Source organism: Scomber japonicus, chromosome 20 (assembly GCF_027409825.1).
Source record: "Scomber japonicus isolate fScoJap1 chromosome 20, fScoJap1.pri, whole genome shotgun sequence".
NCBI classification, from domain to species: Eukaryota; Metazoa; Chordata; class Actinopteri; order Scombriformes; family Scombridae; genus Scomber; species Scomber japonicus.
In genome coordinates, this window is record NC_070597.1 from 729,562 (window position 1) to 754,252 (window position 24,691).

Sequence of the window (24,691 nt, forward strand, 5' to 3'; positions counted from 1 at the left end):
TGTTGGGAGGTAAAGTCAAAAGTCATCCGAAGAATAAATAGTAGAAGAACAAATCCTTTGTTACTTCCCACCTCTCCTTCCAGCCCACCCCCCTCCACCCCTCTCCTGTATCAGTCCTCACTGTCCTCCCAGTCTGTCCTTGTCTCACCTGTTCCTCGTCCACCTGCTAGTCATTTTTCCACAGGAGATGCTTTTTGAGATGATTTTAATGAATGGATTCATTAATAATTCCCATGTTTCTTTGCACATCAGGATGTTTTCTGAAAAGCTGCCTGCCGTTGTTGACAGGAATAAAAGAGGTCAAAAACATTTGCATCCTTCACCCACCTGCCTTTTGCTCTTAAGCCCAAGAGTAGCATTTAAACTGTTAACCACCTGATGTGTCTGCAGTGTATTTGCATGGATCACTACATCAATGCCCTTCACATGCTGTTAAGTGAGAAAGTTGAAGCCGTCAGAGTCAGTGTGGTTTATGTGGCTGCCGTGTAGCTACGCATGACTCTGAATTTGTTCAGTTTTCTTCTTCTAAATGTTCATAAGTCAGTTTTTCTGGAATAAGATGGTCCACAGGAAATATAATGTGTCTCCACTCCAGCTTCCATGTGAACACATCAGTTATTAAACTGTGAAACTATCAGGACTGAACTGAACATATTTCACTACTTTTTACTGGTAAAGTTTTCCTTCAGTCAACTTTTGACTTAAATTCAGTATTTTTACAAAGAGGTTTTGAGTCTTTCACACATCCATCATTAAAGCAGAGTCCTACCTGAGCTGCACAGCAACAGCAACACCATCAGCAGGTGATCCATGACCAGGTAGACCGTCTGTCTCTGTGTCCGTCTGACGGACTCTATCGCTCTCCTCTGATGATAACATGATCTGTTTCCTCTTTTTATCACACGTGAGCAAGATTTTACTCTGGTAAGCAGTTTGACAGAGTGACAGGAAGTAGCAGGACCATAAACATGTTGCCATGGTAACAGATATGTTACTTCATTTAGTTCAATTTTAAACAATTGTTTGTGATTTAGGAAGTTTTGAGTTGTTATTATTAAAAACTAAAAGTGTTTTGATTGAAAACAGGAAGCTGACAAACCACAAACGCCCTTCTGTTTCCTCACTTCTTTCCTCTTTTTTGAACCTCTTCCCGTTCTCAGTTCGAGCTTGCTGATAATCAGCATTTTCTTTTGCTCTGCTACTTCAGATTAAAACTGAAATGAAAGTTTACCACAGTTCACACAGAAAAATATAAATAAATAAATGTAGAAAGACTGAAATCGCTTAAACATGAGATTATTTTGGAAAATGTAGAAAATAAATCCTTGACATTATTTAGTTATTTAGTTCTCTCATTACCAAAATGAAAAGAAAGAAAAAACCCTGTGAGACCATTTACTGTGAATGTGTGTCAGACACATTACATATATGATACCAACTTACTGTCATACATTACACAGCCTTCTGAACACTAACATTTTTAATTTCTAAAGCAATTCCATTAAAATGTATTAAACTTTCATTCAATAGAAACATCAATAGATATGCCATCAATATCTGTCAAATACATAAATGAATCAACTTAATATAGGGTTGCAAAGATGAGCACACACTTGATTAAAAGCAACATGTACATAACGAATCCTCAGTCTGTCCTGCACTGACCCTTCCTGGAGTCAAGTTTGTGACATATTGTCCATCTATCCTGTTCCACCACCAAAGTTCACTCTGATCTGTTATTGCCAGAGGGGACGGGGCTACCACAGCACAGGACATTTCACAGATTAGTCTCCTGTTCTCAGTCTGAGTTTGTATATAATCAGCATTTTCTTTGGCTCTGCTCCTTCAGAAATCAGCTCAAATATGAATTAGTTTACAAAGTTTCACACAGAAAATTACAAACTGCAATAGAAAACAATAAAACTATTTATTGTGTCCACAGTAAACATGAATTAATCACTCCATTCAAATGAATTAGCTCAGTTAACTGGCAAAACAGACAGGAAGAATTAGCCAATCACAAAAAGGTAGGTCAGTTTCTGCCCAGCAACAGGTTGCTAAGGGCAGCTAAGGCCCTACGGTTGCTAAGGGCAGCTAAGGCCCTACGGTTACTAAGGGCAGTTAAGGCTCTATGGTTACTAAGGGCAGTTAAGGCCCTACGGTTACTAAGGGCAGTTAAGGCCCTACGTTTGCTAAGTGCAGCTAAGGCCCTACGGTTGCTAAGGGCAGCTAAGGCCCTACGGTTGCTAAGGGCAGCTAAGGCCCTGCGGTTGCTACGGCGATTTGAGAATCTGCTTGGAAACAATGCTCAAAATGCCCCAGGATTTAGATTCTGACAAGGTCCCAAACAATTGCAAACTGTGAGAAAACCGTAACTCCTGTCCAAAAACCGAAAACATCGTGAGAGACACAGAAGCCGGCAGATTCTGACAGTGTTTATTTTATTCAGATATTCCTTAAAATCAGCGAGTAAGCTCAGTGTGAAGACAGAGGGAAATTCTTTTGAGAAAAAAAAAGATAATTACATTAGAGTCAATGGGGAGTGAGACAGGTATTGCTTCCACTCCTCGTTTGAAAAGTTTACATGCTATCTAAAAACTGTTTCGCTTATGGTTAGCTGGTTTCCTGTGACTGGAAACCATCTCATGTACTGTCACAGCACAATTACGCTTCATGTAATGTCAGTCTACATTTACAGAAAAAATCAATACTATTATACATTTTTGAACTTTTTCTTACATTCTGCTTGTTCAGTTTTTTTCCACTTCAGGTTATATATTTATATGCATATCATACATTTACATAGTATACTGTATGTACACTCTTTGGTCATTTCATGAATGTACATATGTGTGTTTGCTTAGTTATTTCTGTTGATATCATTTGGGATGAAGGAGGAAGTCCATGAAGGCCTTTGGACTCCTGTTTAGCAGCAAGTTTTTGTGTTCTTCTTTACTCTACATCATATATATGACTATCATGATGTTACTCCCTTCCTGTAAATTACAAACAAATGAATGAAAATGATCACGAAAAAGGTGTAAAAGTGTTATTGATGCATTAGATTTATTAGTATGAAACTAAATGAGGGCTGAGTGAACATTCAGCAGAAACACAAGCAACAGCAAAAAAAAGATAAAACATTTGATTTCACTCAATTTTGATTTTCTCAGTTTCTTTATCTCAAAAATGTCTTATTTTGAAAATAGCAATCATGCATTTAAGCTGAATAAGTAGTATATAGAATATAAGAGGCAGTGAAGGAAAAAGATATAAACTGATAAATCATCAATCATCCAGCTTTAGTGCTGGATGTGAATCAGAAGCTGCAGAATCAACCAATATGAACGTCATTCATCGCCATACTGGACTGAAAAAAACAGAGAATGAGAGGAGAGAGGAAACCAAACATGATTTTCTGCTTTGGAGGGCTTGTGTGGCTCCTTGGAGGTCCTACTCTGCTCCTTGGGCTCTTTCCTCTTCAGCTGGAAGAACTGGGATGATAATAATCCATCTCAGTGTTCTCCTGTGGTCCTGACGTCTAACCCCTGCTGACCTGGAGAGACATGACAACACGGATCTATGTGACTGCATCACTCCTCTCTTCAGTTCATGATAAACAGGCTGAGTGCTTCATTTCAACCCGTCCTCTAAACCACCAGCACAGGGGGAAAAACAACTCAACACTTTTTGGATTATTTGAAAGGAGGGAGGAGGGTTGAGAATATTGCCTACGTAGTACTTTAAGAGGAGGAGTCTCTCTGTTACTAGGTAGTCACGCCCTCATAACTCTGTTCACAGTAGAATAATGGATGAAGCTACAGCTGATCTGAATTAGACTCCTCCTGTTTTCCTCTGTCAGATTATTGCTTTCAGCAGTAGCAGCTCATGCTATCAGACCTCAGCTCAGACTACAGAGAACTGTAATTATTAACACTGGTCTGAGGTAGGGATGCCCCCTGAAACCTGCTTCTGAACTGGAACCAGTATTAAACACTTAAAAACCTGAGGTATTTTTTCTTTCAGAGATGATGTCACTGATGGATTTACCTGAGCAGGTGATCTTCACAATGGAGGAAGAGTAACCTGATGATAAACATTCTCTCAGTGCAGATCCAGACTGAAACCATTCGGATCTGATCCACCATACAGATCTGTATGAGGCTTCATATCTGCTTCTGGTTGAAAGAGCAGAGCCACAGTCCAGATATCCACAAATTACATCTGCGTCCTTCAGGGACCAGACAGAGTCATTCAGGATCCAGACAGAATAACTCACTGGTCTCCACTCTCCCTGTTTCACCTCCAGTCTACCTGCACAGCGACTGGCTCCTCCCACCAACCTGACAGGCTCTGAACAGAAACAAGAGAGTCATCAGTAAAAGAATAAAGTGAGTTTCATTAGAACAGAAACAAGAGAGTCATCAGTAAAAGAATAAAGTGAGTTTCATTAGAACAGAAACAAGAGAGTCATCAGTAAAAGAATAAAGTGAGTTTCATTAGAACAGAAATGAAGACAAATCAAAGCTGCAGCTCCTCTTCTACCTGAGCAGGTGAGTCCAACAGCTTTACCAGGTGAGCAGGTTCTTCTAGCTGAGTCTGATCTTCTACAGTCCAGGAGAGCAGACTCACGGCCTCCACACTGGAACTCTTTGGTCCACATTGGAGCCTCCACTTCTCCATAGAGCGCCCCCTGGAGGACTGAAGGAGCCTCACAGCCAAGCTCCCTACAGACCACCTCTGCATCCTGGTGGTCAAAGTCAGCTTCACACACTGAGGACCACGACTGCTCAGACTTCACCTCCAGTCTGCCTGAACACAGACTAGTCCCATTCACCAGCCTGACAGAGTCTGGAGAGAGAGAGGACCATCATTAGTTTTGGGTAGGGATGTCTGATAATATCGGAGGTGCGACATTATTGGATGACATTTACTTAAAAATGCAATATCGGGAAGTATCACATGAGGTTTTTATGATCGATGTTTGTTCTGTAGGCTTCTCAAGAAGCAAGTGGGGTACAGAGTCAACCATGGATTCACCTACCGCCGTACCAGGCTGTAAGAGCTGTGTCTGTCTCTGCCACAAGCTCTATAAATTAGAGCAACAAATCTCTATTCTCTACAAAATGTATGATGCAGAAACGCTGAAGGATGCAATCATCTTCGGCCCTGCACATACCAACACCACCTGTTCCAGGGAACTTGGGACCTCAGCCTCTGATTCTGCTGCAGTCTCTCCAACCTCTACTTCCATCATCCCCACTGATGCAGCTCCAGTCAGCATTTCAGAGAATCTGTGCTCATCCTCTGGCTGAACACTGGAGAACTGGATTAATAAGAGGTATTGATAAGAGTAGTAGTATTGATAAAATCCTAATGAAACTGATCCCTAGTGTGAAGTCAGTACATCTGATCATGGTTCTGACACTGAGCTGACAGAGAGCAGCAAACTGCTCTGTTTACACTGTGTTCATACAAATGATTAAATACCATATACATACAGTATATTGTAACTGTAAACTGCTACTACTGCTGCTTTCTCTTGTAGTGTGAATATCCTTAAAGGTGCAGATTGTCTCAGTTTGAATCAATGAGCCTCCAGGAACAAGCTAACTTCTGTACCCTTTCGGATGCTGTCGTCCTGGATAAGTTTACAGTTCAGTCCAATGGGAACCACCAACTATCACTGTGACAGAGGAAGGAAAATATTACTGTCAGAGATGATGTCACTGATGGACATACCTGAACAGGTGAGCTCCACGATGTAGGAAGAAGAATCTGATGATACACATTCCCTCAGTGCAGATCCAGAATGAAGACAGTCAGATCTGATCCTCCATACAGATCTGTATGAGGTTTCATTTCTGCTTCTTGTTGAAACAGCAGAGCCACAGTCCAAATATCTACATATTACATCTGCATCCTTCAGGGTCCAGCCAGACTGACTAACTGATCTCCACTCTCCCTGTTTCACCTCCATTGTACCTGCACAGCGACTGGCTCCTCCCACCAACCTGACAGTCTCTGAACAGAATCAAGAGAGTCATCAGTAAAAGAATAAAGTGAGTTTCATTAGAACAGAAATGAAGACAAATCAAAGCTGCAGCTCCTCTTCTACCTGAGCAGGTGAGTCCAACAGCTTTACCAGGTGAGCAGGTTCTTCTAGTTGAGTTTGATCTTGTACAGTCCAGAAGAGCAGACTCATTGCCTCCACACTGGAACTCTTTGGTCCACATTGGAGCCTCCACTTCTCCATAGAGCGCCCCCTGGAGGACTGAAGGAGCCCCACAGTCAAGCTCCCTACAGACCACCTCTGCATCCTGCTCGTCAAAGTCAGCTTCACACACTGAGGACCACGACTGCTCAGACTTCACCTCCAGTCTGCCTGAACACAGACTAGTCCCATTCACCAGCCTGACAGAGTCTGGAGAGAGAGGACCATCATTAGTTTTGGGAATATTTAACTGCAGCTTTCAAAGGATCATGTGACGATGGTTGACTACAAGATGTGTTTGCACTGAGCTCCTGCGCACACTCATCTTAAATCACACTTAACATACGTTACTGTTCTCACTTTGGCTCTGATCCACGAGGTGACTCAAAACTTCAGTGACATAATGCAAGAGAAATTCTCCAAATTCACGGAGACTTGCAAAAAAATATCTGGTACGCTGGAGAGCCAGTCAAAACACTTAACCTTAGTAGAGCAAAGAGTCTCGGATGCGGATGATGATGGTGACCAAGCCAGAGGGGACACTTGCTGAAGCAGAGAAGAAAATGAAGGTAATGGCTGCTTACATAATTAGATAGAGAACCGGAGTAGACGGGATAACATCTGTGTTCTCAATCTGGAAGAAGGCATTGAGGGAAGACGCCCTTTCCATTTTTTGGAAACCTGGCTGCCCACTGTGCTTGGCTTAAAAATGAGCCGTGGTGCTAAAAGTCGTGATAAATTCCACCAAGCGCACCAGAGCTTGGGGCAGTAGAGTCTTTATGCTGACAGGCCGCCAGAATGATACCAGACAGGTAATACCGTTATGTTGTGGGGGCAGGGTTGAGATATGGAGGGTATCATTTCTTACACAGCTGCTAAAAAAAGAAAGAGTCCATTGGCAAGACAGTAAGAGTAACAGTAACATAAGCTTGCTCGGGGGTTGATTGTAAAATTATAGCCAAGCTTCTGGCTAGGAGGTTGAATGAGGTGTTGCCCATTTTTGTCAAATGTCAAAAAATATCCGACGACTTTTAAATGTTGTACAATTTTCGCAAAAATCTAAGTTCTTGCTGTTTCACGCGATGCTGAAAAATCATTTGATTGAGTCGAGTAGCAGTATCTATTTGATGTTCTGAACAGGTTTGGTTTAGGTCCTGGATTTGTTGGGTGGGATAAAGTGCTGTACAGGTCTCCGGCTGCGAGGGTCTTGGTAAATGGTTCAGTGTCAGATGTTTTCCCTTTGGGTAAAGGTACACATCAGGGCTGTCCCCTCTCCCTTTTATTATTTGCATTTGTGCTCGAGCCACTTGCAGAGGTTATAAGGGACCAACAAGGGCTTTCTTGTGTTCAGTTAGGAGACACTGAATACAGAATATCACGCTATCCTGATGATGTATTATTGTATGTTACCAACCCTGGCTTGGTTCAGAGCAGATCTCTTTGGCCGTACACAGTTTGTTCAACTCAAGAACCTGAGATCCGGCTCCTCTCCAGTCTCTAGCGGTGTTCCTCAGGGCTCTGTCCTTGGCCCCCTCCTGTTCATTATTTATCTTCTGCCTCTTGGTCACATTCTCAGGAAACTGTTACGCTGATGATATCCAACTCTATCTTACCACTAAGCCTACTTCCACTCTGCCACAAAAAGCTCTATCCGACTGCTTACTGGAAATTAAATCATGGCTCTCACTCAACTTTCTTAACCTCAACAGCCAAAAAACTGAGGTCCTCTTCATCAGTACCAGATCAACCTTAGCAACATTCAACACTTTCTCCAAGTCCATCAACTATTCCACTGTTCCTCCCCTCAGGTAAAAAGCCTGGGTGTCATCCTGGACAGCACATTATCTTTCGAAGCCCACATCTATAGCGTTACTCGGTCTGCATACTTCCATCTACGTAACATCAATCATCTCCGTCCCTCACTTTCACCAACCTGCACCGCTATCCTGGTAAACAGCCTGATCAGGGCCAGGGCTGGAGGGGGGAGTTAGAGTTAACCCTACCCTCTCGTCTGGACTACTGTAACTCTCTCCTCTTTGGTCTTCCTCTGAAATCTCTTCATAAACTCCAACTGGTTCAGAACACAGCCGCTCGTATCATCATCAGAAGTCCCTTTATTGAACACATCACTCCTGCCCTGCAGCAACTTCATTGGCTCCATGGATAAGTTTACAGTTCAGTCCAATGGAAACCACCAAATATCATTGTGACAGAGGACAGAAAATATTACTGTCAGAGATGATGTCACTGATGGACTTACCTGAACAGGTGATCTCCACAATGGACGAAGAGTAAGCTGATGATGCACATTCCTTCAGTGTAGATCCAGACTGAAGACACTCAGATCTGATCGTCCATACAGTTCTACGTGAGGCTTCATTTCTGCTTCTTGTTGAAACAGCAGAGCCACAGTCCAAATATCTACAGATTGCATCTGCTTCATCCAGCGTCAATTGAAAGAATTCGCCATTCACTGGTCTCCACTTTCCATGTCTCACCTCCAGTGTACCTGCACAGTGACTGGCTCCTCCCACCAACCTGACAGGCTCTGAACAGAAACAAGAGAGTCATCAGTAAAAGAATAACGTAAGTTTCATTAGAACAGAAACAAGAGAGTCATCAGTAAAAGAATAAAGTGAGTTTCATTAGAACAGAAACAAGAGAGTCATCAGTAAAAGAATAAAGTGAGTTTCATTAGAACAGAAACAAGAGAGTCATCAGTAAAACAATAAAATGAGTTTCATTAGAACAGAAATGAAGACAAATCAAAGCTGCAGCTCCTCTTCTACCTGAGCAGGTGAGTCCAACAGCTTTACCAGGTGAGCAGGTTCTTCTAGCTGAGTCTGATCTTCTACAGTCCAGGAGAGCAGACTCATTGCCTCCACACTGGAACTCTTTGGTCCACATTGGAGCCTCCACTTCTCCATAGAGCGCCCCCTGCAGGACTGAAGGAGCCCCACAGCCAAGCTCCCTACAGACCACCTCTGCATCCTGCTGGTCAAAGTCAGCTTCACACACCGAGGACCACGACTGCTCAGACTTCACCTCCAGTCTGCCTGAACACAGTCTAGTCCCATTCACCAGCCTGACAGAGTCTGGAGAGAGAGGACCATCATTAGTTTTGGGAATATTTAACTGCAACATTCATACCAATAAAGCTTTTTTATTGATATTGATAAGAGTATTGATGAAGAACCAGATCAATAAGTGGTATTGATAAGAGTAATAGTATTGATGAAATCCTAATGAAACTGATCCCTAGTGTGAAGTCAGTACATCTGATCATGGTTCTGACACTGAGCTGACAGAGAGCAGCAAACTGCTCTGTTTACACTGTGTTCATACAAATGATTAAATGCCATATACATACAGTATATTGTAACTGTAAACTGCTACTACTGCTGCTTTCTCTTGTAGTGTGAATATCCTTAAAGGTGCAGATTGTCTCAGTTTGAGTCAATGAGCCTCCAGGAACAAGCTAACTTCTCTACCCTTTAGGATGCTGGATGCTGTCGTCCTGGATAAGTTTACAGTTCAGTCCAATGGGAACCACCAACTATCACTGTGACAGAGGAAGGAAAATATTACTGTCAGAGATGATGTCACCGATGAACTTACCTGAGCAGGTGATCTTCACAGTTAAGTGTGATGAATCTGATAATACACAGTCCTTTAGTGTATGTCGAACATGAAGCCAATCAGATCTGATGTTCCATACAGGTCTACGTGGGGCTCTAATTATGCTTCTTGAAACAGCAGAGCCGCAGTCTAGATGTCTGCATATTACAGCTGCTTCCTTCAGGGTCCAGTCAGAGTAACTCACTGGTCTCCACTCTCTCTGTTTCACCTCCAGTGTACCTGCACAGCGACTGGCTCCTCCCACCAACCTGACAGGCTCTGAACAGAAACAAGAGAGTCATCAGTAAAAGAATAAAGTGAGTTTCATTAGAACAGAAACAAGAGAGTCATCAGTAAAAGAATAAAGTGAGTTTCATTAGAACAGAAATGAAGACAAATCAAAGCTAAAGCTCCTCTTCTACCTGAGCAGGTGAGTCCAACAGCTTTACCAGGTGAGCAGGTTCTTCTAGCTGAGTCTGATCTTCTGCAGTCCAGGAGAGCAGACTCATTGCCTCCACACTGGAACTCTTTGGTCCACATTGGAGCCTCCACTTCTCCATAGAGCGCCCCCTGGAGGACTGAAGGAGCCCCACAGCTAAGCTCCCTACAGACCACCTCTGCATCCTGCTGGTCAAAGTCAGCTTCACACACTGAGGACCACGACTGCTCAGACTTCACCTCCAGTCTGCCTGAACACAGACTAGTCCCATTCACCAGCCTGACAGAGTCTGGAGAGAGAGAGGACCATTGTAGTGTATTTTCTGCTATGTATTTCTATGTATTTCTATTATTGTATTTTTAAGCTAAAGTTCTGTCTCTGTGTGTAGGCCTTAAAGTATAGTTTATATAACAGTCAGTGTCTTCATGTGAAATCTGGTTCCATTCAGTATAATGGTCATTAATATCTAGAGGTTGTCAAATGGTAAAGGCATTGGAATTTGGAATATAAACAAGTATAGATTGTGCCCTTTTAAGGATGAGATGCAGAGTGCTCATGTCTGGGAAATTGTATACATTTGTGGGGTGTAACTTTGGTATAAAAGATCTTACAGACAGAGACAGAGACAGAAGACAGAATGAGGCTCCATTGGACAGGGACACTTCATTCTCAAATTGACAAAGGTCTGTCTCCACTGACCTAGGCAGGGTTCTAATTGATAATTGGTAATAAAGAAAACTCAAGGAACTTCGACTTGGTCTTTCATCCATTCTTCTCACTCGGAGGGTGATAAAGTTCACCACACCATCATTAGTTTTGGGAATATTTAACTGCAACATTCATACCAATAAAGCTTTTTCTGAATTCGAAAGTAACAACTGATGAAGAGAGAGAGCACATTCATACTCTGACTCAAGTCTTTATCTACAGAAAATAGTTCATGTTATTTCTTATGGTAGGATGATAAATGACCCTGTGGTGGAGAGAAAAGTTCAGGAGCAGGAAAAAATGAGATGTAGAAGTTTAGAAGGAGGAGTCTCTCTGTTATTAGGTAGTAACGCCCCTCATAACTCTGTTCACAGTAGAATAATGGATGAAGCTCCAGCTAATCTGAATTAGACTCCTCCTGTTTTCCTCTGTCAGATTATTGCTTTCAGCAGTAGCAGCTCATGCTATCAGACCTCAGCTCAGACTACAGAGAACTGTAATTATTAACACTGGTCTGAGGTAGGGATGCCCCCTGAAACTTGCTTCTGAACTGGAACCAGTATTAAACACTTAAAAACCTGAGGTATTTTTACTTTCAGAGATGATGTGACTGATGGATTTACCTGAGCAGATGACCTTCACGATGGTGTGAAAAACCTGTGAGGATACACAGTCCATCAGTGCAGATCCAGACTGAAGACAGTTAGATCTGATCCACCATACACGTCTGTTTAATGCTTCATGTCTGCTTTCTGTTGATACAGCAGAGCCACAGTCCAAATATCTACATATTATAGCTGCTTCCTTCAGAGTCCAGTCAGAGAATTTGCCACTGACTGGTCTCCACTCTCCATATTTCAGTTCGAGTGTACCTGCACAGCGACTGGCTCCTCCCACCAACCTGACAGGATCTGAACAGAAACAAGAGAGTCATCAGTAAAAGAATAAAGTGAGTTTCATTAGAACAGAAACAAGAGAGTCATCAGTAAAAGAATAAAGTGAGTTTCATTAGAACAGAAACAAGAGAGTCATCAGTAAAAGAATAAAGTGAGTTTCATTAGAACAGAAACAAGAGAGTCATCAGTAAAAGAATAAACTGAGTTTCATTAGAACAGAAATGAAGACAAATCAAAGCTGCAGCTCCTCTTCTACCTGAGCAGGTGAGTCCAACAGCTTTACCAGGTGAGCAGGTTCTTCTAGCTGAGTCTGATCTTCTACAGTCCAGGAGAGCAGACTCATTGCCTCCACACTGGAACTCTTTGGTCCACATTGGAGCCTCCACTTCTCCATAGAGCGCCCCCTGGAGGACTGAAGGAGCCCCACAGTCCAGCTCCCTACACACCACCTCTGCATCCTGCTGGTCAAAGTCAGCTTCACACACTGAGGACCACGACTGCTCAGACTTCACCTCCAGTCTGCCTGAACACAGTCTAGTCCCATTCACCAGCCTGACAGAGTCTGGAGAGAGAGAGGACCAGCATTAGTTTTGGGAATATTTAACTTCCTCAGGATCATGGCGACACTCGATTGTGCAGTCGGTCTTAAATCTCCTGTTTTGTGCTTTTTCGTATGTATTTTTTTGAGTCTGAGGTTTACTCCTGACAGGCTGTGCCAAATAGAGCTTGCGTATAGCCGCTGGGTGTTCATTATTATCAGTTTAGGTAGTTCTTCTTTCACACGCGACTTTTAACAGATGCATAGTATTATATATGTATATCTCAAAGCCACCCGGATCTCTGTGGATTGTTGTCGGAGGAGCTATGACTTTTGGAGTTGAAATTCCAATTTTCCCAAAGTTATTCCCAAAATACTGTGGGAAAATCTCTATTGAAAATGAATGGGAATTTTTTTTCAAACCACAAAAATTATAACCACAAAAAAGATTCCCCTAGCTCGGTCATATAGAAATGTGATTCAAACTTTAAAACAGAGAAAAACTTCTGCTCTCTGAAAAAATACCAAACTGTTTCCCATAAAACATAACGTTTTCAAACTATGAGCAAACGAGGAGTGGAAATCACTTTTTCTTCAAAGTTAGAGTGGAAACGACAGTTAGCTTGAGTGAGAGAAGCACATTTTTAACTCGAGCTCACGTCAAAATCGTGAAAAGGCGACAAATAATTTTTTGTCAAAATGTAGACATCAGTGTTGGGATTAAACGGGGGTGGGGGGGCAGAGACAGGTAGCAATACCTGTCTCGCTCCCCATTGACCCTAATGTAATGGTCTTTTTTTTTCAAAAGAATCTCACTCTGTGTTCACATTGAGCTTACTCGCTCATTTTAATAAATATGTGAATAAAATAAACACTGTCAGAATCTGCCGGCTTCTGTGTCTCTCACAGTGTTTTCGGTTTTTGGACAGGAGTTACGGTTTTCTCACAGTTTGCAATTGTTCGGGAGCTTGTCAGAAGCCAGATTCTTCAGAATTTTGAGAATTCTTTCCAAGCAGATTCTCAAATCGCCGTAGCAACCGCAGGGCCTTAGCTGCCCTTAGCAACCACAGGGCCTTAGCTGCCCTTAGCAACCACAGGGCCTTAGCTGACCTTAGCAACCGCAGGGCCTTAGCAACCTGTCGCTGGGCAGAAACTGAGCTACTTCTTTGTGATTGGCTAATTCTTCCTGTCTGTCTGTTTTGCCAGTTAACTGAGCTAATTCATTTGAATGGAGTGATTAATTCATGTTTACTGAGGACACAATAAATAGTTTTATTGTTTTGTATTGTAGTTTTATGATTTGTGGTATATAAAAAGATTCAACATTTATCAATAGAAGATGAACAAAATGTACATAATATAATCTCATACAACCAAGTAATTTAAAATAAAAAGTATAATAAAATCTACTCTCTAAATGATTTGAAGATTTATTTCATAATTTCATAACAGTGATGTTCCTGTCGGTGGAAAAAATGAAGTAGACTTTAATTAATAAGTTTAAATAAATATTATTTATGCTTATATATGATTAACATTCACTTAATATTTTCAGGGAAGTTAAGTTGAGAATAAAGTACATTCATAAGGAAAAAATAAATTGTGTACTCGTCCCTGCAGTAGCCCCGTGGCACTCAAAATGTCCCTGGAATTTTCTAGTTATTATTATTATTATTACATATAACCATATTTTTTTGTTTGGCCATATCTATCTATCTATCTATCTATCTATCTATCTATCTATCTATCTATCTATCTATCTATCTGTTTATTTTGCTATAAGTCATATGTCAAGTCGAAGAAGAACCAACCGTGTACCAAAATGCCGAGTGCGTAATGATATATGGTTCAACTCTTTTATGCACCGGGCGCACGCCGGTTACGCTTGGAGTTTGTTTATGGACAGCCAAACCTAATAGCATAGTGTCATACACCGTTGGAAACCTCTGACTATTGGCTAAAAGATTATTAACTTCATTTCACCGAATATTTCCATAGGCTGGAACAGCAGTCAATCAAAGCCATGTCGTCATTGTTGTCGGTCACATGTCCTCATTGGCTTTGGAGACATGTACTGCCTAACCCTGAGCACTGATTGGCTGGTGTGTGGTGTCGTCATAGCTGAAGAGGCTCGCGGTCGTAAATATCTAGTCACGTGTACTCTGAGATGGACGTGCAGGTCAGGAAATGACGTAAACGGACCGTATATGGTTTGTTATTTGTGTTATTACGTTACGTGTTGGACTAAATACATGTTGACATATTGAGGAAAGTATTTCGGTTTTATGGAAACGGATTTCATATTTCACAAGAATGGATACTTGGCGAGCTGTACAGAAAGTCCTGAGTCATAAGATGATCGTTGTGGATAAAGGGAAGACTTTGAAGGTATGTAGGCATTATAGCTTTTCTTACTTAGCTCAGGGGCTAGCCGAGCTAACCGCTAATACTATTACTGCTGTGAGCAACCATATAATTCGTGAGTGATCTTGAATGAATCAGGAGAATCTAAGCTTTCTAACAATGTACGGCATGAATATATATGTTTAAGGGTTGGTGTTTAAAACATTCAGAAGAACGTGTGGCTACCTCCTAACATCCGTCCCGTCCCGTAGACGGAACAGCGTGCGTTAAGAGGTTAAATGTGCAGATTGTCTCAGTTTGAATCAATGAGCCTCCAGGAACAAGCTAACTTCTCTACCCTTTAGGATGCTGTCGTCCTGGATAAGTTTACAGTTCAGTCCAATGGAAACCACCAACTATCACTGTGACAGAGGAAGGAAAATATTACTGTCAGAGATGATGTCACTGATGGACTTACCTGAGCAGGTGAGCTCCACGATGGAGGAAGAGGAATATGATAATAGACAATCCCTCAGTGCAGATCCAGAATGAAGACGATCAGAACTGATCCTCCATACAGATCTGTCTGAGACTTCATTTCTGCTTCTGGTTGATACAGCAGAGCCACAGTCCAAATATCTACATATTACATCGGCTTCCTTCAGGGTCCAGTGATAGGGATTCACTTGTCTCCACTCTCCCTGATTCACCTCCATTGTACCTGCACAGCGACTGGCTCCTCCCACCAACCTGAAAGGCTCTGAACAGAAACAAGAGAGTCATCAGTAAAGGAATAAAGTGAGTTTCATTAGAACAGAAACAAGAGAGTCATCAGTAAAAGAATAAAGTGAGTTTCATTAGAACAGAAATGAAGACAAATCAAAGCTGCAGCTCCTCTTCTACCTGAGCAGGTGAGTCCAACAGCTTTACCAGGTGAGCAGGTTCTTCTAGCTGAGTCTGATTTTCTACAGTCCAGGAGAGCAGACTCATTGCCTCCACACTGGAACTCTTTGGTCCACATTGGAGCCTCCACTTCTCCATAGAGCGCCCCCTGGAGGACTGAAGGAGCCCCACAGCCAAGCTCCCTACAGACCACCTCTGCATCCTGCTGGTCAAAGTCAGCTTCACACACTGAGGACCACGACTGCTCAGACTTCACCTCCAGTCTGCCTGAACACAGTCTAGTCCCATTCACCAGCCTGACAGAGTCTGGAGAGAGAGAGGACCATCATTAGTTTTGGGAATATTTAACTGCAACATTCATACCAATAAAGTGTTTTCTGAATTTGAAAGTAACAACTGATAAAGAGAGAGAGCACATTCATACCCTGACTCAAGTCTTTATCTACAGAAAGTAGTTCAAGATATTTGTATGATTTTAAAATGTCTTATTCAGGCACCATCTCGTGGTAGAATGTTTCTGTTTCCTACTGAATCTTTATTTTAGCAGGAAAACCTCATTAAGATTAAACTTGTCTTTTGCAGGAGTGTCCTGGCCAAGACAGGCAGCAACAGAAAGTTTCAGACAAACAACATAAAAACCAGTAATACAGACAGACCTCTGTAACATGAAGAATGACACTGTGGTGGACAGCAATGCATGATATCAGAAAATAAAGAAGATCAGAGCACCGTGGTAGCTGAATGGTTACAGCACCACATAATCACAACGTCCCTGATTCAACTCTGACTGGAGACCTTTGGTACATTTCATACCCCTCTCTCTCCCCCTTGTTTCCTGTCTACTTCTCCACCATCAGCTGTCAATTGGGGCAGAAATAATGGATGAAGCTACAGCTAATCTGAATTAGAAAAAAAAGTGCCTCAAGATGATTCTTGTGATTTGGCCTGAGATTGATTGATTGAAGTCATCAGCCTCCACCACTGTCTGAAGTCCATGGGGGGAACTATCTTACTGCTGCTCGGGACAGATGTCCTTTGATTCTAAAACTCTCCATGCAGAGTCCAAACACCAAGTGGCTTTGAATATACCTACTCATGAGTATCATCTGTATCATAAACAATTACTTTTACTTCATTCTCTGGTCTTTCCTGATTGAACTGTAATTATTAACACTGGTCTGAGGCAGGGATGCCCCCTGAAACCTGCTTCTGAACTGGAACCAGTATTAAACACTTAAAAACCTGAGGTATTTTTAAGCTCAGTTCTTTTATCAGTACTTGAAGAAAACAAGGAATGAGATTATTGGATGGTAAAACCTGGTTTTGGGTTCTGCTTGTTTCCATGGAGATATTATTGAGTTCATATTGTGACACTGTTGTAAACATTGTTGTTGATGTCAGCAAACTCTGTATTTTTAACTCTAAAATATAAATACATTATCGTCCTGTTCTGTATTCCAATCCAATGGAAACCACCAACTAAGGCTGCGTTCACACTGCAGGCAAATCTGATTCAAATCTGATTCCTTCTCAAATCCGATGTTTAGGACTGACTGACCAAACTGGTTTTAGCAAGTTTCCAAATCGGATGTGGCTCTGTTCAGACTGGGCCACATTAATGACCAATCTGACAGGTTGCTGTGACAACGTTGTCGGAGCAGAGGTGTCACCTAGCGTGTATTGTGTGATGTCATATAATTGCAACAGCGTCAGCAACAATAAACCCTCGAGCTTCCCTTGAATGGAGCTATCTCCCCAAAGATTAAGAATATGGTTTGGTCCTCTGTCCAAGGACTGATGTTTTCGACGTCCTCCCTTGCCTCCAGTGATATCACCTAGCAACAACAACTGGAATAAGTGCGGGTCTTGTGTCGCATAGAGTGACATCGCATAGAGACGTAGAGAGACGTCACGGACAGTCAAATCCGATTTGAGTGTTTGGAGCTGTTCAGACTCAGACACATATGTCCAAACTTCCTCCCAATGGTGGTTTCAATCTAGTTTGCAAAAATCGGATTTCATGTGATTTATGACTGTTCTGACTTCATAAGAGCATCTGGTTCCAATCTAAATTGGCTAAAAATCGGATTTTGGCTTGCAGTGTGAACGCAGCCTAATTCTCAGAGATGATGTCACTGATGGACTTACCTGAGCAGGTGACCTCCAGGATGTAGGAGGAGGAATCTGATGATACACATTCCTTCAGCTCAGATCCAGAATGAAGACAGTGAGATCTGATCTCCCATACGGATCTGTATGAGTATTCTTCTCTGCTTCTGGTTGAAAGAGCAGAGCCACAGTCCAAATATCTACACATTACATCTGCTTCCTTCAGGGTCCAGTCAGAGTTACTCCTAACTTGTCTCCACTCTCCGTGTTTCACCTCCAGTGTACCTGCACAGCGACTGGCTCCTCCCACCAACCTGACAGGCTCTGAACAGAAACAAGAGAGTCATCAGTAAAAGAATAAAGTGAGTTTCATTAGAACAGAAACAAGAGAGTCATCAGTAAAACAATAAAATGAGTTTCATTAGAACAGAAATGAAGACAAATCAAAGCTGCAGCTCCTCTTCTACCTTGTGAGCAGGAGAATCCAACAGCTTTACCAGGTGAGCAGGTTCTTCTAGCTGAGTCTGATCTTCTACAGTCCAGGAGAGCAGACTCATTGCCTCCACACTGGAACTCTTTGGTCCACATTGGAGCCTCCGCTTCTCCATAGAGCGCCCCCTGCAGGACTGAAGGAGCCCCACAGCCAAGCTCCCTACAGACCACCTCTGCATCCTGCTGGTCAAAGTCAGCTTCACACACTGAGGACCACGACTGCTCAGACTTCACCTCCAGTCTGCCTGAACACAGACTAGTCCCATTCACCAGCCTGACAGAGCCTGGAGAGAGAGAGGACCATCATTAGTTTTGGGAATATTTAACTGCAACATTCATACCAATAAAGCTTTTTCTGAATTTGAAAGTAACAACTGATAAAGAGAGAGAGCACATTCATACCCTGACTCAAGTCTTTATCTAAAGAAATATTTTGATAAGATAGATTTAATTTGTCATTCAGTTTAAACATAATTGCACGGCTATAGACTGTAAACTGCACAATCCATGGAACTGTCCATTGTGAGTGTGCGTAGGTTGGAGGATTTCTGGGAATTCAACAAACTGACGGCTTGATTAAAAAATCTTTTGCAGAATCTGGTTGTTCTGCTACGAATACTGCAAAATCTCTTGCCAGAGGCCAGTTGGGAGAACGGTCCATAGTGGGGGTGGAAGGGGTCTTGTATGATGTTGTGAGCTCTGATCACATAACGTTTTGTGCAATTTCCTGGATGGGAGGAAGTGAAGTCCCAATGATCTTCTCCGCTGTACTCACCACTATTTGAACAGACTTCCACTCTGAAGCACTACAGGCTCCCAACCACACAGAGATGCAGCTGTTCAGTATTCTCTCCATTGTAGCTCTGTAAAAAGTGGTCAAGATGGCAGTGGGAGGTGTGCTCTCCTCATCAGGCACTGCAGAGCTGTCTTTACAAGAGTTTCGGTGTGAAGACAGCAGGACATAGTCTCTGTTTTTTGGCACGACATGGAACCTGGTGCTGTTGTTTTCCTCCACTGGCCTGTTGTTGATGAGGAGTGGTGTGTGACTGTGCCGGTTCCTCCTGAAGTCAACAACTATCTCCTTGGGTTTTTCGACATTCAGGACGATGTTGTTTGTATGTGGATGTCAGCAAACTCTGTATTTTTAACTCTAAAATATAAATACATTATAGTCCTGTTGTGGATTCATGACCTTCATTAATGATAATTTTAATATAGTAATAATATTACTATAATGTTAAAGAGCTGATGAGTATTGATGAAGAACCAGATCAATAAGAGGTATTGATAAGAGTAGTAGTATTGATAAAATCCTAATGAAACTGATCCCTAGTGTGAAGTCAGAACATCTGATCATGGTTCTGACACTGAGCTGACAGAGAGCAGCAAACTGCTCTGTTTACACTGTGTTCATACAAATGATTAAATACCATATACATACAGTATATTGTAACTGTAAACTGCTACTACTGCTGCTTTCTCTTGTAGTGTGAATATCCTTAAAGGTGCAGATTGTCTCAGTTTGAATCAATGAGCCTCCAGGAACAAGCTAACTTCTCTACCCTTTAGGATGCTGTCGTCCTGGATAAGTTTACAGTTCAGTCCAATGGAAACCACCAACTATCACTGTGACAGAGGAAGGAGAATATTACTGTCAGAGATGATGTCACTGATGGACTTACCTGAGCAGGTGAGCTCCACGATGGAGGAAGAAGAATCTGATGATGATACACAGTCCATCAGTGCAGATCCAGACTGAAGACAGTCAGATCTGATCCTCCATACAGATCTACGTGAGTATTCTTCTCTGCTTCTTGTTGAAACAGAAGAGCCACAATCCAAATATCTACATATTATATCTGCTTCCTTCAGGGTCCAGTCAGAGTAATCTACTGGTCTCCACTCTCCCTGTTTCACCTCCAGTGTACCTGCACAGCGACTGGCTCCTCCCACCAACCTGACAGGCTCTGAAGAGAAACAAGAGAGTCATCAGTAAAAGAATAAAGTGAGTTTCATTAGAACAGAAACAAGAGAGTCATCAGTAAAAGAATAAAGTGAGTTTCATTAGAACAGAAATGAAGACAAATCAAAGCTGCAGCTCCTCTTCTACCTGAGCAGGTGAGTCCAACAGCTTCACCAGGTGAGCAGGTTCTTCTAGCTGAGTCTGATCTTCTACAGTCCAGGAGAGCAGACTCATGGCCTCCACACTGGAACTCTTTGGCCCACATTGGAGCCTCCACTTCTCCATAGAGCGCCCCCTGGAGGACTGAAGGAGCCCCACAGCTAAGCTCCCTACAGACCACCTCTGCATCCTGCTGGTCAAAGTCAGCTTCACACACTGAGGACCACGACTGCTCAGACTTCACCTCCAGTCTGCCTGAACACAGACTAGTCCCATTCACCAGCCTGACAGAGTCTGGAGAGAGAGAGGACCATCATTAGTTTTGGGAATATTTAACTGCAACATTCATACCAATAAAGTGTTTTCTGAATTTGAAAGTAACAACTGATAAAGAGAGAGAGCACATTCATACCCTGACTCAACTCTTTATATACAGGAAATAGTTCATGTTATCTGTATGATTTTAAAATGTCTTATTCAGGCACCATCTTGTGGTAGAAGGTTTCTGTTTTCTACTGAATCTTTATTTTAGCAGGAAAACCTCATTAAGATTAAACTTGTCTTTTGCAGGAGTGTCCTGGCCAAGACAGGCAGCAACAGAAAGTTTCAGACAAACAACATAAAAACCAGTAATACAGACAGACCTCTGTAACATGAAGAATGACACTGTGGTGGACAGCAATGCATGATATCAGAAAATAAAGAAGATCAGAGCACCGTGGTAGCTGAATGGTTACAGCACCACATAACCACAACGTCCCTGATTCAACTCTGACCTTTGGTACATTTCATAGCCCTCTCTCTCCCCCTTGTCTCCTGTCTACTTCTCCACCATCAGCTGTCAATTAAGGCAGAAATACCCCAAAGCATATAAAAGAAGATGTAGAAGTTTAGAAGGAGGAGTCTCTCTGTTATTAGGTAGTCACGCCCCTCATAACTCTGTTCACAGTAGAATAATGGATGAAGCTACAGCTAATCTGAATTAGACTCCTCCTGTTTTCCTCTGTCAGATTATTGCTTTCAGCAGTAGCAGCTCATGCTATCAGACCTCAGCTCAGACTACAGAGAACTGTCTGTTCCGCCATAAAGCTCTCCCACATATTGAGTTTTACATTTAACTTTTTACATTTTTCAAGCCACTTTTCTCACAAAATACATTTAGACCCACGTCATCTCAGAAAATAAAGTATTCTAGACAAACCATCTTATTCATCTGGTGTCTGGATCGAAAGAAGCAAGTGGGGTACAGAGTCAACCATGGTTTCACTTACTCCGTACCAGGCTGTAAGAGCCGTGTCTGTCTCTGCCACAAGCTCTATAAATTGGAGCAACGAATCTCTATTCTCTACAAAATGTATGAGGCAGAAACGCAGATGGATGCAGTCATCTTCGGACCTGCACATACCAACACCACCTGTTCCAGGGAACTTGGGACCTCAGCCTCTGATTCTGCTGCTGTCTCTCCAACCTCTACTTCCATCATCCCCACTGATGCAGCTCCAGTCAGCATTTCAGATAATCTGTGCTCATCCTCTGGCTGATCACTGGAGAACTGGATTAATATGTGGTATTGATAAGAGTAGTAGTATTGATGAAATCCTAATGAAACTAATCCCTAGTGTGAAGTCAGTACATCTGATCATGGTTCTGACACTGAGCTGACAGAGAGCAGCTAACTGCTCTGTTTACACTGTGTTCATACAAATGATTAAATACCATATACATACAGTATATTGTAACTGTAAACTGCTACTACTGCTGCTTTCTCTTGTAGTGTGAATATCCTTAAAGGTGCAGATTGTCTCAGTTTGAATCAATGAGCCTCCAGGAACAAGCTAACTTCTCTACCCTTTAGGATGCTGTCGTCCTGGATAAGTTTACAGTTCAGTCCAATGGAAACCACCAACTATAACTGTGACAGAGGAAGGAAAATATTACTGTCAGAGATGATGTCACTGATGGACTTACCTGAGCAGGTGATCTCCTGGATGTAGGAAGAGGAATCTGGTGATACACATTCCCTCAGTGCAGATCCAGAATGAAGACAGTCAGATCTGATCTCCCATACAGATATACGTGAGTCTTTATATCTGGTTCTTGTTGATACAGCAGAGCCACAGTCCAAATATCTACATATTACATCTGCTTCCTTCAGGGACCAGACAGAGTAACTCACTGGTCTCCACTCTCCCTGTTTTACCTCCAGTGTACCTAGACAGCGACGGAATCCTCCCACCAACCTGACAGGCTCTGAACAGAAACAAGAGAGTCATCAGTAAAAGAATAAAGTGAGTTTCATTAGAACAGAAACAAGAGAGTCATCAGTAAAATAATAAAGTGAGTTTCATTAGAACAGAAATGAAGACAAATCAAAGCTGCAGCTCCTCTTCTACCTGAGCAGGTGAGTCCAACAGCTTTACCAGGTGAGCAGGTTCTTCTAGCTGAGTCTGATCTTCTACAGTCCAGGAGAGCAGACTCATTGCCTCCACACTGGAACTCTTTGGTCCACATTGGAGCCTCCACTTCTCCATAGAGCGCCCCCTGGAGGACTGAAGGAGCCCCACAGCCAAGCTCCCTACAGACCACATCTGCATCCTGCTGGTCAAAGTCAGCTTCACACACTGAGGACCACGACTGCTCAGACTTCACCTCCAGTCTGCCAGAACACAGACTAGTCCCATTCACCAGCCTGACAGAGTCTGGAGAGAGAGAGGACCAGCATTAGTTTTGGGAATATTTAACTACAACATTCATACCAATAAAGCTTTTTTATTGGTATTGAGAATAGTATTGATGAAGAACCAGATCAATAAGTGGTATTGATAAGAGTAGTAGTATTGATAAAATCCTAATGAAACTGATCCCTAGTGTGAAGTCAGTACATCTGATCATGGTTCTGACACTGAGCTGACAGAGAGCAGCTAACTGCTCTGTTTACACTGTGTTCATACAAATGATTAAATACCATATACATACAGTATATTGTAACTGTAAACTGCTACTACTGCTGCTTTCTCTTGTAGTGTGAATATCCTTAAAGGTGCAGATTGTCTCAGTTTGAATCAATGAGCCTCCAGGAACAAGCTAACTTCTCTACCCTTTAGGATGCTGTCGTCCTGGATAAGTTTACAGTTCAGTCCAATGGAAACCACCAACTATCACTGTGACAGAGGAAGGAGAATATTACTGTCAGAGATGATGTCACTGATGGACTTACCTGAGCAGGTGAGCTCCACGATGTAGGAAGAGGAATGTGATGATACACAGTCCATCAGTGCAGATCCAGACTCAACACAGTAAGGTTTGATCTTCCATACAGATCTGCCTGAGGTTTCATTTCTGCTTCTGGTTGAAACAGCAGAGCCACAGTCCAAATATCTACATATTATAGCTGCTTCCTTCAGAGTCCAGTCAGAGTATCTCACTGGTCTCCACTCTCCATGTTTCACCTCCAGTCTACCTGCACAGCGACTGGCTCCTCCCACCAACCTGACAGGCTCTGAACAGAAACAAGAGAGTCATCAGTAAAAGAATAAAGTGAGTTTCATTAGAACAGAAATTTAGACAAATCAAAGCTGCAGCTCCTCTTCTACCTGAGCAGGTGAGTCCAACAGCTTTACCAGGTGAGCAGGTTCTTCTAGCTGAGTCTGATCTTCTACAGTCCAGGAGAGCAGACTCATGACCTCCACACTGGAACTCTTTGGTCCACATTGGAGCCTCCATTTCTCCATAGAGCGCCCCCTGGAGTACTGAAGGAGCCCCACAGCCAAGCTCCCTACAGACCACCTCTGCATCCTGCTGGTCAAAGTCAGCTTCACACACTGAGGACCACGACTGCTCAGACTTCACCTCCAGTCTGCCTGAACACAGACTAGTCCCATCCACCAGCCTGACAGAGCCTGGAGAGAGAGAGGACCATCATTAGTTTGGGGAATATTTAACTACAACATTCATATCAATAAAACTTTTTCTGAATTTGAAAGTAACAGCTGATGAAGAGAGAGAGCACATTCATACCCTGACTCAAGTCTTTATCTACAGAAAATATGTTATTTCTTGTGGTAGGATGAAGAATGACACTGTGGTGGACAGAAATGTTTAGGAGCAGGAAAAATGAAGATGTAGAAGTTTAAAAGGAGGAGTCTCTCTGTTATTAGGTAGTCACGCCCCTCATAACTCTGTTCACAGTAGAATAATGGATGAAGCTACAGCTAATCTGAATTAGACTCCTCCTGTTTTCCTCTGTCAGATTATTGCTTTCAGCAGTAGCAGCTCATGCTATCAGACCTCAGCTCAGACTACAGAGAAC

At 42.4% G+C, this 24,691-nt stretch overlaps 1 protein-coding gene across 1 annotated transcript in view; it reads right to left on the bottom strand.

The window, feature by feature from the left end:
- Positions 1–24,691, bottom strand: part of LOC128381796 (scavenger receptor cysteine-rich type 1 protein M130-like) — a 53,564-nt gene that overhangs the window by 25,886 nt on the left and 2,987 nt on the right. The window contains exons 3-14 of the mRNA XM_053341831.1: positions 23,600–23,827; positions 22,776–23,081; positions 22,351–22,632; positions 20,371–20,676; positions 17,808–18,092; positions 15,660–15,965; positions 15,235–15,516; positions 12,132–12,437; positions 11,603–11,890; positions 9,004–9,309; positions 5,743–6,024; positions 4,546–4,851 (exon numbers count right to left, since the gene is read on the bottom strand). Coding sequence (XP_053197806.1) covers positions 4,546–4,851; positions 5,743–6,024; positions 9,004–9,309; positions 11,603–11,890; positions 12,132–12,437; positions 15,235–15,516; positions 15,660–15,965; positions 17,808–18,092; positions 20,371–20,676; positions 22,351–22,632; positions 22,776–23,081; positions 23,600–23,827 — 3,483 coding nt within the window. The remainder of the gene's footprint in view (positions 1–4,545; positions 4,852–5,742; positions 6,025–9,003; positions 9,310–11,602; positions 11,891–12,131; positions 12,438–15,234; positions 15,517–15,659; positions 15,966–17,807; positions 18,093–20,370; positions 20,677–22,350; positions 22,633–22,775; positions 23,082–23,599; positions 23,828–24,691) is intronic.